The 14,835-nt window shown below is 36.6% G+C and overlaps 1 protein-coding gene across 2 annotated transcripts in view; it reads left to right on the plus strand.

The window, feature by feature from the left end:
• mdga2 (MAM domain containing glycosylphosphatidylinositol anchor 2) overlaps positions 1-14,835 on the plus strand; it is a 380,573-nt gene that overhangs the window by 253,043 nt on the left and 112,695 nt on the right. For both annotated transcript variants that reach the window (XM_031891457.1, XM_031891458.1), the window contains exon 5: positions 2,516-2,648. In XM_031891457.1, the coding sequence (XP_031747317.1) occupies positions 2,516-2,648 (133 nt within the window). The remainder of the gene's footprint in view (positions 1-2,515; positions 2,649-14,835) is intronic.

Below are 14,835 nucleotides of genomic sequence, written 5' to 3' on the forward strand. Positions count from 1 at the left end.
CTCATAAATAAACATCAAATAAAAGTCATGGTTAGCTGGTTTTCATTGGGCAGCTTACTAGATGTTTTTATTATGTATATAATAGCCAATTACATAGTCATTTTAACAATGGAAAAGCAGATGTCTCTTACAAATTAAAATAAATATTTTCCATTGTATTTTCAATTTTACTCATTTCAAGTATTATAACAAAACCTCTATTCATTACAAAGTTCTTAAACTAGGGGTTGAGGGTGCAGTTTGTTGCCTACAGAAGACTTCAATTTATTTTCTGTTTGACATATTTGACATATTTACTAAAATGTTTGGCCAGCTAAAGCCTAAGTTTGTATCAAATTAACCAAACAACAAGGCACCAATAAAACACAATTTAACCATATATTTAGCAGGCCTGGAATAGCATTAGCATGCTCGGTTTATGGTAGCTTCCTTCCAACTCCACCTTCTGTCTCAAACATTTCACTAACTTTAAGGGTGAAGAACACACGGAGCTACTTGTAGCAGCAGTTTAGTAGCAGCTACTAAAATAGACAATGCTGATCATTTACTGATAATTGTCTCTACATGTGTTTTAGCAGAGGGAATTCTCAGTATTGTCTATGGCAGGGTATTTTCTAGTGTTTAGTAGCTCTGTGTGTCTTCACCCTAACGTGTGCCAGAAATTTGCGGAAAAATTTGTGAAATGCAGCTACCACAAAACTTGTTTGACACAATCACCTTTGTCCTCACCTGGCATATATTTGTTGTGGTGAATTTTTGTGACAGTTTTGTGGAAAAATTTGCCAATGCTGCAATTTTGCAGCAAATTCATGCCTGGCGAAAAAATTCACTCATCACTATTCCTGAAGTATTTACCTCCACCAGGACAAGCAACACGAGATAAATTATTCTTTAATCATTAAAATACAGGTATGGAAGCTATTATCCAGAATGCGCCATACCTGGGTTTTTCCGGATGAGAGGTCTTTCCTTAATTTCGATTACTGTACCTCTACAGAAAAAATAATTTAAACATTAATTAAACCAAATAGGATTATTTTGCATCCAATGATGATTAATTACAGGTATGTCACAGTTGGGATTAAGTACAAAGTACTGTTTTATTATTGCAGGATAGAAGGAAATCATTTTTAAAAACATAAATGATTTTATTAAAATGGAGTCTATGGGGGATAGCCTACCTGTAATAAATTTACCGGTGCGGCGGGGGCGCAGAGCAGGAGTTCTGGCTAGCAATGGGGCACGACTGTAAAAAGTCTTAAGGCCAATGGTCACGGTACAGATAGGAGTGGGCAAATACGTGGTCAGACAGGCTGGGTCGAGGCGGGCAGATAACTAGGATCGTCAGGCAGGCAAAGGGTCAAACCGGGTAATCAATCAGAAGGATGAGGCGGAAACAGTAGTCAAAGACAGGCACAGATCAGGATACAGATAATCAGAATCGTCAAAGCCAGGCAGGGTCAAAAACAGGAACAAACAAAAGCTTTAAGCACAAATACAGGCACCAGGAATAAACCTATCACGGGCAATGAGTAGCAAAAGAAAGGCCCTTTAAATAATTCAAATTTGGCGCCATTGCGCGCTGATGTCATACGCCATGCGTCATGACGCCATCCTTCAGTGCGCCTGCGCCTTTAAATAGGATGAAGGCGCGCGGCGCGCGCACTAGCAGCAGGCCGGCAAGACGAGCGGCGCGGCGGGCTTCCCCGCCGCACCGGTAAATTTATTACACTACCCCTAATTTGGAGTTTCTAGGTGACAGGTTTCAGTATCTGCAGAATGTAAACAAAATATTATTCCTATAATAACCTAGATATTTATAATACCATAAGTGATTTAGCATACCAAGATATAATTCTAAATACCATTCTCTCTGCTCACATGGTTTAACAGCTTATTAATGTGAAAATAATAAATTAAATTGTTCTTAATAAATCGTGTCTTTAAATTTTGACGTAAAATAAAACCATTTCTTTTTCTTTATCTGTAAAGGTTAAGCTACGTATGCAAATGTTATAGTGGGTTACTGGTTAGTGGATGGACCATAAGCATAAACTTAACAACCAAATCGAGTGCTACTGCAAATTTTGCCTGCAATGCAAAGTCTTGCAAGAATAACTCATCAATCTCTGCTGCAAATACTGCATTTGCCAATATAATGTCTATATAGAAGAGGACTAATTATTTGATACAAAAAATAGAAATTTTCATTGACTAGATAGAAGCAAACCGAGAAAAAAAAAAGTTACATCAAGGACACTTCAGCTTACCGTAGTTTAGCAATATGGGTTATAGAAGAGCTTATTATGACAGACCCATTTTATCTATGGTTCTTCTGTTGTTGCAAATTGATACTGCAGTGTATAGCAGCTATGATAGTTCTGTAAACTGATTGACCAACAAAACACATACATTACTGTAACCAAAATTATTTTTAGTTTTTTAACTACATGTTTATTGTAAAAAAAAAAAAGCTTTCTGATGTTTTTTAACAGACCTTTTTCTATTTTTATAGGGTGAAACAAAGATTTTAAAGCTCAAAAATCTTCGGCCTCAGGATTATGCCAATTACAGCTGTATTGCTTCAGTGAGAAATGTTTGCAATATTCCTGACAAAATAGTGTCATTTAAGCTTTCCAACAGAACAGGTATATTAAAAAAAATATGTTGGTTTCATTTTAAAGGCTTTAACATCTGATAATACTGTATATTTTCTATAATAAGTATATCATCATTTTATGTTACTTGTAACTTGTGATGGGTTACCTCAAGAGTAGATTTATCAATATCCACAATCATGATTATATATTTTATTCAATGCTGTGTAAGAGAACATATCTGTATATTGGTGTGCTAATGTAATGCATGCATTAAAATAATTATTTTCTGTTCTTTATATAGCACTGACAGTGTGTTACAGAGATTATTCATATCAGTCCCTGCCACAGAGGAGCTTACAATCTAAGGTCACTATCTCATTCACACACACACTATGGGAAATTTAGTCATGAGCCAATTAGCTTGCCTGTATGTTTTTGGAGTTTGGGAGGAAAACCACACAGACACGGGGAGAACATACAAACTTCTTGCAGATAGGGTCCAGGCCAGGACCCCAGCACTGCAAGGCAGAATGCTACTCATTGAACCACCATGCTGCAGTAATCAGCTGACCAGTTCTTTTGAAATCATTTTGTAATGTTGGCATGCAGGTAGTGCTGTTTTACTGGAGTGAAACTGATTTTTTTAAGCTATTAAAATAAAAATGTCAGTCCAAACTGCTGGGTGGGTACTTGTGCTTGATATATTTAATTGGGGTTTTAAAATGTAAACAAGCTCTAACAAGGAATGCATTGCATGTTGGTAATCTCTAGTAAACCCTATATTTAAAAAGGGATTGTTTGACATCCATAGTGGGCAAGTTACTCAAAGGCTTTTTAAGGGATTACATTCACAATTATGTACTGGAGAATGGCATTATAGGCAATAATCAGCATGGCTTTATGAAGGACAAGTCACACATTAAGGTTCTTTATGGGGTCCCTCAGGGTTCTGCATTGGGTCCATTTTTTATTTAACTTGTTCATTAATGACTTAGGGAAGGGTATTATAAGTAATGTATCAGTGTTTGCAGATGACACAAAACTCTGCAGCCCAATTAAGGCACTAGGCAAATCCATAATGGAGAAGGACCTTGGAGTCCTTGTAGATAATAAACTTGGCTGTAGCAAGCAATGCCAGGCAGCAGCTGCAAGGGCAAACGGAGTTTTGAGCTGTATTAAAAGGGGCATAGAGTCATGGGATGAGGGGGTCATTCTTCTACTTTACAGAGACCTGATAAGTGCTCATCTAGAATATGCCATGTAGTTTTTGGCCCCAGTGCTCAAACGAGATATTATTGAGTTAGAGAGGGTCCAGAGAAGGGCAACTAAGCTGGTAAAGGGAATGGAATATTTTAGTTATGATGAAAGACTGACTAGGTTGGGTCTGTTTACGCTGGAGAAGAGGTGCTTAAGGGGTGATTTGATAACTATGTATAAATATATAAGGGGATCATATAATAACCTCTTTAATGCTTTATTTACCAGTAGGTCCTTCCAGCAGACACGAGGGAGCCCATTCCAGTTAGAAGAAAGGAGACTCCTTCTAAATATTTAGAAAGAGTTTTTTACAGTGAGAGCTGTAAAGTTGTGGAATTCTTTCCCTGAATCAGTCGTACTGACTGATACATTAGATAGCTTCAAAGAGGGGTTGGATGGCTTTTTAGCAAGCGAGGTTATGGAAGATATAAATATGTATATATAAAGTCCAAGCAAGAGTAGCACACCATTCAATAGGGGTTACAACCTGGGTGCCAGTGCAAAATAGCAATTTACAAATGTACAAGATGACGGCACTCACAAGACTTACATGATTAAAGAGCAAAGGAACAGCAGCGGCACATGCAAGTTCCAGTATGGAACAGAAACGTTGGATTAATAAAAAAACCTTTATAGGGGCTTTTGTCTACATGTGCTACTGCACATATATATAGGCATAAAAGGTTGAACTTGATGGAAGTGTCTTTTTTTTAACCCTAACTTACTCTGTTACTATGTGTAGGTGTATGTGTGTGTGTATATATATATATATATATATATATATATATATATATAAAAAAAATATATATATATATATATATATATATATATATATATATAAACAGTATATATACAGGCATATTATGTGAATAACAAATTGAAGCCAGAGAAGCAACTTTTTAGCCTTGTTTCCCTGGAAAGGATTCTGGTACTTGGATGATGCTAAATTTTAAGTTACTTGTGCTATCCTCCATGTGATTTAGCTACAACGTTACAGGTAACAATGCCTTAGAGGTATGCATAATGCCTTCTCTCAGGTACCAATGTGCCAAGGCCAAAAATGTCATTGGTGGGCTTCTACTGCCCCAAGAAATGTGTGAGAGATCTACCTTCAAGCTGATGATCAAGGCTATAATAAGGCAGATAATGAATAAATGTTCTGTGCTTTTGTATTAGAAATCATGCCTAGTTGTGCAGGCCTGGACAAACCGCAAAGAGTGCAGATAATCTATGATAACAATGCCTCCACTAAAGGTACTTAGAAAGATCCATTAGGAACATATGCTTTAATAAAAAAAGAAAAGAAATTAATATGGCCAATGTCTAGGTGGGTTTTTTCAGTAGATTAAAATGAGGGGCATCAATCTCATCCACAGGGGATGCTTTTGTGAAAAGTCATACCAAATTAAAAACATGATAACAGGCACCCTATCCTTGTGGATCCTGGCCAAATAACCTACATATTAAAATAGCCTTGCCTCCTCATCTTTAAAGGCTAATAAAGAGTTAATCTCAAGCTGCAGGCATACCTTCAGTTCTCTCAATAGTGCCCTTAAGTCTCCCCATATTTTACCTGTTGATAAGATGATCAGAAGCCAAACAGGAAGAAAAAACGTTGAGCTGTGTAAAGAAAGTTCCCATAATGCCTCGCTCCTGCACAGACACCCAGACCAACTGAACATGCTCAGTTAGTAAGACTATCAGTCAGCTTCCTGCTGATTGGCTAAGATCCACATTCCTAAGGGGGGGAGTGAGTTCTTAGCATTCTTGAGGGGGGGGGGAGCAGGAGAGAGGAGACAGCAGAGAGCTGCGCGTCTCTGGCACTTGAATTGCAGACACAAGAAATCTTTGCAGCATTTCTGTGAGTGCTTATAGCTGTATTTACATAGACCTTTCTGATAAAGCTTACTTAGTTTTTACCTTTTTTTCTCCTTTAATTGTATGTATCTATGTTCCCTTTGTGATCTTGTCTGTGTTTTGTCTGGTCCTCTCCCCACTAACACTCAAGGTGTGTAATTTTTGTGTTACACTTTTCCATTGACTGGAACTCACTTTGAAGTGCTGCTCAATATTTAGAGCAATTATTCTGTGATATAGGGGTAATTATGTGTGTGATATGCCCTGTATTTGTAACCTCAACAAAGGCCCTTAACTTCAACCTGAATAGCATTTTCCATACATTAGGTTAGTAAAAATTTGTGAAATGGTGTAATATTACAAAATCTAAAAGTCTAATACACCATGGCCTGGGCACGCTGAAACCAGTCGGGAGAACTATGGGGGGAAGTTGCACTGGTTTCTGTAAGTTTTTAATTATGACTCTGCATGTGTATTTAGTAAACACGTTCCGCCAACTTGCAGGCTCACTTTGTTGCTACTGACCATTCACAAATACATTTATAAGGTTAAATCACGTAACAAGATTATACAGGGGTTTTTCACATTGAAAGGTGATTTAAACCATGAGGAAAATGCATTATTTAGACTAGACGTCTTGTTCTTTGCATCTATAAGTGGAGCCATTAAAGCACATTTAAAGCACTTATTCTATTGTGGTGTGCTACATGTGCTTTTCTGACTTTATATGACCCATGGCAGGTCATGTTTGGCACCCTACCCACAAATGGGTACTTTTTCACATGCTGAATATTTCATACTTGAGTGTAAGGGTGGGGGGGGGGTGCAGCATTGGGTCTGCTACCTCAAGAAACAGCAGGCCCAGGCAAGCCACTGCATGCTGATATGTGGATACTGCATATGGATGTACCATTCCTATGCACTGACCTTACTTGGCAAGTACAATATGTACCCGACAGCATGAAATCATAGCCAAAAATCATGGCAAATGTTTTTTAGTACATACACAGTTGTACATGTATAGTAAGGCTTTTCCTGTTAAATAACAGTAATAAAAATTGAATCAATCATGGCCCACATTGGGATTAGGTTTCTTTTGATCAGCAGAAAACACCCTGCAGGTATATACCTTCACTTTTAATCTGTTATCAGATATTCTGCTTTAACTGTCAGTGTACAGAATGTTTCTGCAAAGCATCCATGGTTTTTCATCATTAATACATGAAAAATGAAGAAAATTCAGTTTTCTTACATAGTAATTCCATGTGGCTTATGCCAGGAATACAGTTTTACAAATGTAACGGGGTTTTACTCTCTGTTCGATGCTGTTTGCTACTGCAAATTTCACACCATTTTCCCTGCATAGTAATTAAATCCTTTTTTTTCCCACTAAAATTAAAACAAACACAGACAAAAATAGCAGACTCAAGAGAATGTTATGTTGTATTTGCATTAATCTATTCTAGCTTTGCTTGAAAACAAAAGAAAAAAAAATGTATTTTCTTATGTAATACACCTTTCCATAAAACAGGAGTTGTACACCTTCCACCTTCCAGGTTTTTAGGCTGCATATTATTGTAAGGAAAACTCAACTGGAAAGCTTATTCTTGAACCTGAATATAAAATTCAGCTTATAAGAAATGTGTGTATTCTTCTCTGTATCCTTAATAAGATGGCTTGCCAAAGCCTGCCTTTACAATACACACTTCCATTTTGTAAATTTCCTTCATCATTTCATTTTCCTGATGAAGACAAGTATGTACAGTAAAGATGTAAGGCTACAAGTGTATTTATAGTTTATACCTTTGATTTTAATCTTTTGGCTTCTTTAAATAATCAACATTTACAGTAAAATGTATCTTGATGTTTGGCTAATATCTTGCTATGCCACTCCATTTAGACAGCTTGTTATAGCAAGTGTTTTTTTAGTTATATATATCAAGCCAAATCAGTCACAATTGCATACAAATCAAAGGAGTGGTAAGCAAAGGGCACTGGGTACAGACAGAAGGAATATGCCTGATACAGAGAAAACAATTGAACAAAGTAGAAGACAATAGAGATGTAGCGAACTGTTCGCCGGCGAACTAATTCGCGCGAAAATCGGGTGTTCGCAAGTTCGCAAACTTTTAGCGATGTTCACAATTTTGGGTTTCGCCTTAGCTGGAGCCAAATTTTGACCTCTCACCCCAGAGCCAGCAGATACATGGCAGCCAATCAGGCAGCTCTCCCTCCTGGACCACCCCCGGACCACTCTCTTCCATATATAAACCGAAGCCCAGCAGCCATTTTACATTCTGCCTGTGTGTGCTTGATGAGTTAGCATAGGGAGAGAGCTGTGCAGGGATTTGAGGGACAGTTTAGGTAGCTTTGCTGACTAGTAATCTACTTTCTACTGCTCTGTATGTAGCTGCTGGGGACAGCTGTCCTGCTGATCTCATCTGCTGTAACCCAATAGTCCTTGTAAAAGCAGTTTATTACACAAGTTTAGAAATGTAGTGTGATTTCTGCCCTTTACAGCACAAAACGCAACGCTGTGTCAACAACGTATTTTTCAGATAAATTTTTGCCCTTGATCCCCCTCCTGCATGCCACTGTCCAGGGCGTGGCACCCTTTAAACAACTTTAGAATCAGTTTTCTGGCCAGAAATGGCTTTTCTAGGTTTTAAAGATCACCTTCTCATTGAAGTCTATGGGTTTCGCAAAGTTCGCACTTTTTGGCAGAAGTTCGCGAACGGGTTCGCAAACTTTTTTTGTGAGGTTTGCTACATCTCTAGAAGACAACACAACTTACATTGATTAAAAAAAGCATCAAGTTAAAAGCTTACAAGTTTACGTAGTGTCAATGGGAGTAGTCCTAAGCAAAGTCATGCCATATTTTTTATCCAAGATTTTATTGTTTTTCAAATTTATTTAAGCTTTTAAACTCACACATTGGAGGCATTCAAGTTTTTTTTTATTAAACAAGTTGTCCATATTAATAAATAAGCAAGCATTTAATTTTTTTTAATGCAAATTTATTCAAATTAGAAATTTGAATTCACAAACTCATATACTGATAAATATGCCCGGAAGTGTATGAATCCATTCTCTTTATAAATCACTTAATTTCATTAAGTACCTTGGCAATTAACTTTTGGAAGTGTCCCTTTGTGTCCATATATACTGTATATAGATACACTGTAGATATATGTTATTATAGACTCCTTTTGGCTGCAAATTCAAAAAACATACTACCAAGAACATCATCCATTTGTCATGCTGTGTGATGAAAGCATTCAGTTATTCAAAGCAGTTAAAGCTTGCCGTGATGTTTCTGCCTCATGCTGTTTAAGAGTTAAGTCAAAGCTTTGTGTTATAGTGACTACATTTTTGACATGGAAAAACCTGAAAGAGAAAACAATCTTTACTTGTTATACACCTGTACAGAAACCAAAAAGTTAATGTTTCAGTTGTTCTTCTATAGGAGCATCACTCACTGTAATTTGTGATTTTTAATGTATGAAACATACTTGATATGATCTGAAACTGATAAATGATCAGAGATTAGCCAGTGTACAAAGGCATTATGATATACAGTGTGCATTCCTAATTTATATTCAAAGGCTTAGAGCAAAGTATTGATTGGCACCCTCTGATATATTCACAAAGAGCTCTTATCTTCTCTTTGCAGCTATAATTCTGACATTATTTATCACTTTTGTAACACTCATTACAAACTCTCATAAAAGAAAGCATAGAAGCAATGGATCTCACTTCTAATTTAAATGTGTCTACTATTTTATATCAGGAACAAGCTTTGAAAATTAATATGAGCGTGCCATCATGACAGAAAATAGAAGCTTTAGGGATGTAGTATGGTACCTAAAGTGATATATCTTTTGAATATTATTTTAATTACAGCCTTAGTACTTTGAGGAAGGTAGGATGAATGTCAGGGTTAGATGTCATTATACACAATAATATTTATGATAAACGTCTTCCTTTGCAGAAAATCAGTTTATACAAGAAGGTTTATACATAAGAATAGGGTCAGAAAATATACTTTACATACTATTTATCAAACACAAGCCCCCATTTTTCAACAGGTGACTTGGTTTGGCAGTGTTTGTTTTGTTGCTTTATAAATGAACTATAATAATTAGTTCTAAGTAAGAAAATACCCCACGGGAAGGTTGGCCCTTGTACAGCAGCACTGTTGAGCAGAAAATAGTGCTGCTGTTCAAGGGTAAGGATCCCCTGTATACAGGTAGGGTTCTATTATTGGGAAACCTAAACATTCTAAAAACTGGCTAGGTCTAAAAGGGTTTTGTACCTGTATGTTTTGCCTTATTGTAGTACATTACTGTTATTAATACAGTAGAAAGCTAAAGCTATAGGAAGATTGGTAGTTTGTCTTAGAAAAGGTTAAAAGGGGAATGGGGCTTAATAACTGACACCAGAATAACTACTTATCTACCCTCTACTATCACATTGCCATCCATCTTTTATTTTAGTAATATCTGTTTAGAAAACAGCCAAAAATGTCCAAAACCAAAATAATCTACACATGCAAGATAATAGGATCTGTAAATAAAAAATATAATATCAGAAGAAATAAATGAATTCATACAATGTGAATTTTGTTATGCTTAAGAATGTTGGTTGTACAATTAACTAGAGACTACCAGGGACCCCTGGCTCTTATAAGGAGTTTAGTGATGACCAAGGAGGGGGCTGAGCATGGTTAAGCAGGCAACGGTCAATACCAGGATCAGCTTCACAAACAGGTAACAGGAGCAACACTGCCTTAGTAATTAGCAACTTGGTTGACCATAATGAACTGACAAAATCCTATTGACATCAGGGACATTTTACTAGTCGTTGCTGAACTCTGACCCTTTGATCACAAACCCATTACAAATTTTTATAAAGACCCTGCTTACATTCCCTCAATTCAGCGCAGGAGCAGTAGCGAAATGTGGAACAATAGCTAAAGGGATGCGGCTAATGCAAAGTCAATAACTGGGATAACAGTGTCTGAATTTAACTAACATCTACTCCTGACCTCTCACTCTAGACCTTACACATTTTCTCTTTTCCTATTTACTACTTACTGTCAATTCATGTCTATAGAGTGATTATGTAAGGGATGACTGTTACATCTGCTATTATCCTGAATGTCATTCGAGTACCAACAACAGTGGATAGCCCCATGGAACGCCTTAATTAATGTCAGATGGTCATGCCATTATGCCGCCTTTTATTCCAGCAAAAGGCAATGAATAGCTCCCTGAAAAACAGGCCTTTTCCAGCAGCAGAACAAGAAGTAGCCTTACCAACCTTAATAAATAATATATGGCGTCTGATCTACATATGGGCTAAAAGCAATGGTTAGGTATCTTTATTGTCTGTGTCATTGTCTGCGTTACAAATGAGTGATGAATGTGTGGCTGCAATCTCGCATTGAAAAGTGCCACTGGCTGCCCTTAAAACCCTGGAAAAAAAGCCAGCAAACTTAAATTGGCTATGTACTATTAGAGGGGGTTTTGGGGGATTTTTCACTGAAGCAGCACAGATCTAATTACTTTAAGTGACCAATCAGCAGGTAGCATTTTGCAGTCACAAGTAAACATCTTACTGATTTCTATTGGTTACTACACCTTTTATCACATTTGGGAGAAATGGCTTAATTCCCTGACTCATTACATATTTTGCTTTCTAAAACAGAACCAAAAATAGGGATGATCACTGAATAACACCAATCAATTTAAACAATAATAATATTAAAACGTTTAATTTAATAATGACATTGTTTTGTAAAGATGTTTTTTTCCAGTACTTGGGTATGTTATATAGTTCCACAAAATGGAGGAAATAGCTTTTGCTGGGCCTAATTTTTGTTTCCTAATCTCAGTTCCTAAATCAAAATTTAGTTCATTGCACTTATCCATGGTAAATAATCAGGTGGCACTGGGGTCCTTTAGAGGTGTTAGTATTTCTGCTTTGTTGTTAGGTTTGTTGAGTTTAATCCTGATTGGTCATGTGGGAGTTATTGTTTTTGTTCCAAACTATCATCATGCTCCATAGACTTTTTAAACTCTTGCCAACTCTGGCTCATTGCTAGATCAATTTGCCTAGCTGGATGAGTCAGTGAGATCAATTAGCAATTGGCAGTCTCTAGTTGGGCATGTTCTATCCATAGTATTTCTTCATGTCTATTGTATTAGGTATCTGATCATTTGGGTTAATTAGAATAGGGCCTGTTACTGACCTTACCTTCGGGTTCTACCCTGAATCTGATGTAGATGTCTTGAAGAAGTTTTGGGAAAAGGCATTAATAAAAACATTTTATTTATTTATTAATAAAAACATTATTTTTTTAACAGGGTTTGTTATACTCTCACTGAAAAATAATGCAGTAGGTAATACATTCCTTATTATGCAAAATCAATTTGACACTAAGGAGCTGATTTACTAATCCACGAATCCGAATCCCGAATGGGAAAAAATCGGATAGGAAACAAACATTTTGCGACTTTTTCGTATTTTTTGTAATTTTTTTCGTCGCCGTCGCGACTTTTTCATGAATTGTCGCGACTTTTCGTAGCTGTTGCGAATTGTCGCAACTTTTTCGTCGCCATTACGTCTTGTGCAAATTGTCGCGACTTTTTCGTACTGAGCGCTAGTAAACGGCGGGCAAACCTTTCTGATTTTTTCGCGACAGCTACGAAAAAGTCGCGACAATTCGTGCAAGTCGTAACAGCTACGAAAAAGTCGTGACAATTTACGAAAAAGTCGTGACAATTTACGAAAAAAGTCACGCCGGCGACGGCAAAATCGCAAAATACTGATCATTACGAAAAAAACGCGTTCGGACGCTTTCAATCCGTTCATGGATTAGTAAATCGGCCCCTAACTGTATATGTGTTCTATGCCCATGTAGAGATAAGACTCTGTTATATAGGTCTCAATTCTTCTAGTATTTACAGTTACAAAATATTGATTTAACTTCTCTCTGTCTAACATACATTTCTTATAGTAGCCTTAAAAATTGCCAGCTACTCCATTTGATAACATTTTTTCTCAAGTGAAATTAATTTGTTAATCATGAAACTGAAAGAGTCAGTGAAAAGAGATCACATAGTTTAATTTATTGCCTGAAGTGTGTGGGACAGTGAATATTTTCATAATGTCTCTGCACATCCTAATCTTGGCAGAGTGTCACAGTAAATCTTTTTTTACAATTAAAAGCAAACACACTAAAAAAAACACTAAACATATTTTGTATAAAATAAGTAGAGGGCATCAATTCATATTTTTCATGAGTCTGTTAGTAACTATGATAATATAATATTATTCACTAAATAAAAATGCTATAGATAAATCAAAAATATTTATATTCTGCCAAAGATTTAAGTGGTTGACTGCGAGACCCAAATAGTTTGACCATACAATTTTGTTTAAATAATACAATTTTTATTAAATAATACACTTATAAAAACCATGAATTATAAAAATGTAATACAAAAATTAAATGAATGCCTCAACCTGTGATTACAAGTGAACCCCCCCAAAATTATAAAACCATGAAACAAAAAATGTGTGGATTTAGAATAATTATTTAAATACATGATTTTTTGTGCTAAAAAGTTCAATTCAAGGGAGTAGATATGAAAGTTATTAGATCTACCTTTAAAGGTGGCTGTACACAAGCAGCTTTAAGCTAAATATTTGAGTCCTTTTGACCAATCTGCCCATGTATAGGGACCCCTGACAGGCCAACCTGACCAATATCTGGCCTAATATTGATGTGGTCCTCGCTCCATCAGGTCCTATTCCAATCATTGTAATTTGATCATTTGGCCCAAGGGCCAAATAATCGCGTTACTCCAATATTGTCCACCTTAGGTGGGCATATTGGTGGAAAGATCTGCTCATTTGGCAACCTTTCCAAATGAGCAGATCTTAAGTCTACTAAAAATAATTTAAACATGAAATAAACACATTAGGATTGTTTTGCCTCCTTTAAGAATGCATTATACGGTTTTATTATAACAGGGAAAAAGGAAATAATTTTTAACAATGTCAGTTGTTTGCTTAAAATGGACTCTATGGGACATGGCCGTCCCATAATTCAGAGCTTTCTGGATAACAGGTTTCTGGATAACTGATCCCATGCCTTTACTTCAATTTTGTCTAATATATTTCTGTATTTGCTGACTATATTTAAAAAAGGAATGCATATACATTTTATTACTTTATTACTTTGCCCTTTTACTGAGTATTTTCGGTCAAAACCAACACTGGTTCAGGAGGCTGGTTCCAAACTTATTTTTTACATTACCTACCATTGGCTTAATATTGTGTTAGAATCGCCTAACAAGTATGACTTTGCCGAATATGAGGTGTGGTCTGATATATTTTTGGCAAAGAGACCCCATAATCCTATGTCAGCATGGCTAATCCCCTTAAATGCACAACTGAGCCCACCATCTTTTTAGAGTACAGTAGAATTCCCAGCACACATAGCTAGCCAACTGTTTCCTTATTCTTTCTTAAGATGCACAGAATGTTGTGGATGCCATTTTGGTATATTTACTACAGGCCACCAGTCGAACTAAGCCTTTGGAGGCCCTCATTAAGTACCTATAAAAACCAGAAGCTTAACAGTTACATCTTGCCAGACCATACAGCACGTCTTTGCTCCTTTAGCCTCCCTTCAGATTTTATATGGGGTACCAGCAGTGCTGCATACTGTTGCTGCCCCTGAGCCTTCTCTGTATTTGTTGCTTGCTGTTTTTCCCATGGGTGATGCTCATTCTTTGAAACCCAAAGGTGATCTACTTATTATAGAGGTGATGCTGAGACTTGTTGTAAGTTTTCTCCCATTCAAAATTCAATTTTATTTCATTTCTCAGCAAATCCCTTGCTTTATTGCTGTACTATGTTGAAAGTTTCTTACCTATACAGCTTGGTGATCTGAATCTCCATGCCAGTCACTTTATCTTTTTTGTCTATTCACAGAAATGAGAAGGACGGCACAAACAAAAAGATTTATGCTCCTTTGCCTTTATTTCAAGTTGCAGATTAACTCATGTAGAAAATGTCATTATTCGGAGGATGGGGCACCCTCCTTTCA

This window comes from Xenopus tropicalis, chromosome 8 (assembly GCF_000004195.4).
Source record: "Xenopus tropicalis strain Nigerian chromosome 8, UCB_Xtro_10.0, whole genome shotgun sequence".
Lineage (NCBI taxonomy): Eukaryota > Metazoa > Chordata > Amphibia > Anura > Pipidae > Xenopus > Xenopus tropicalis.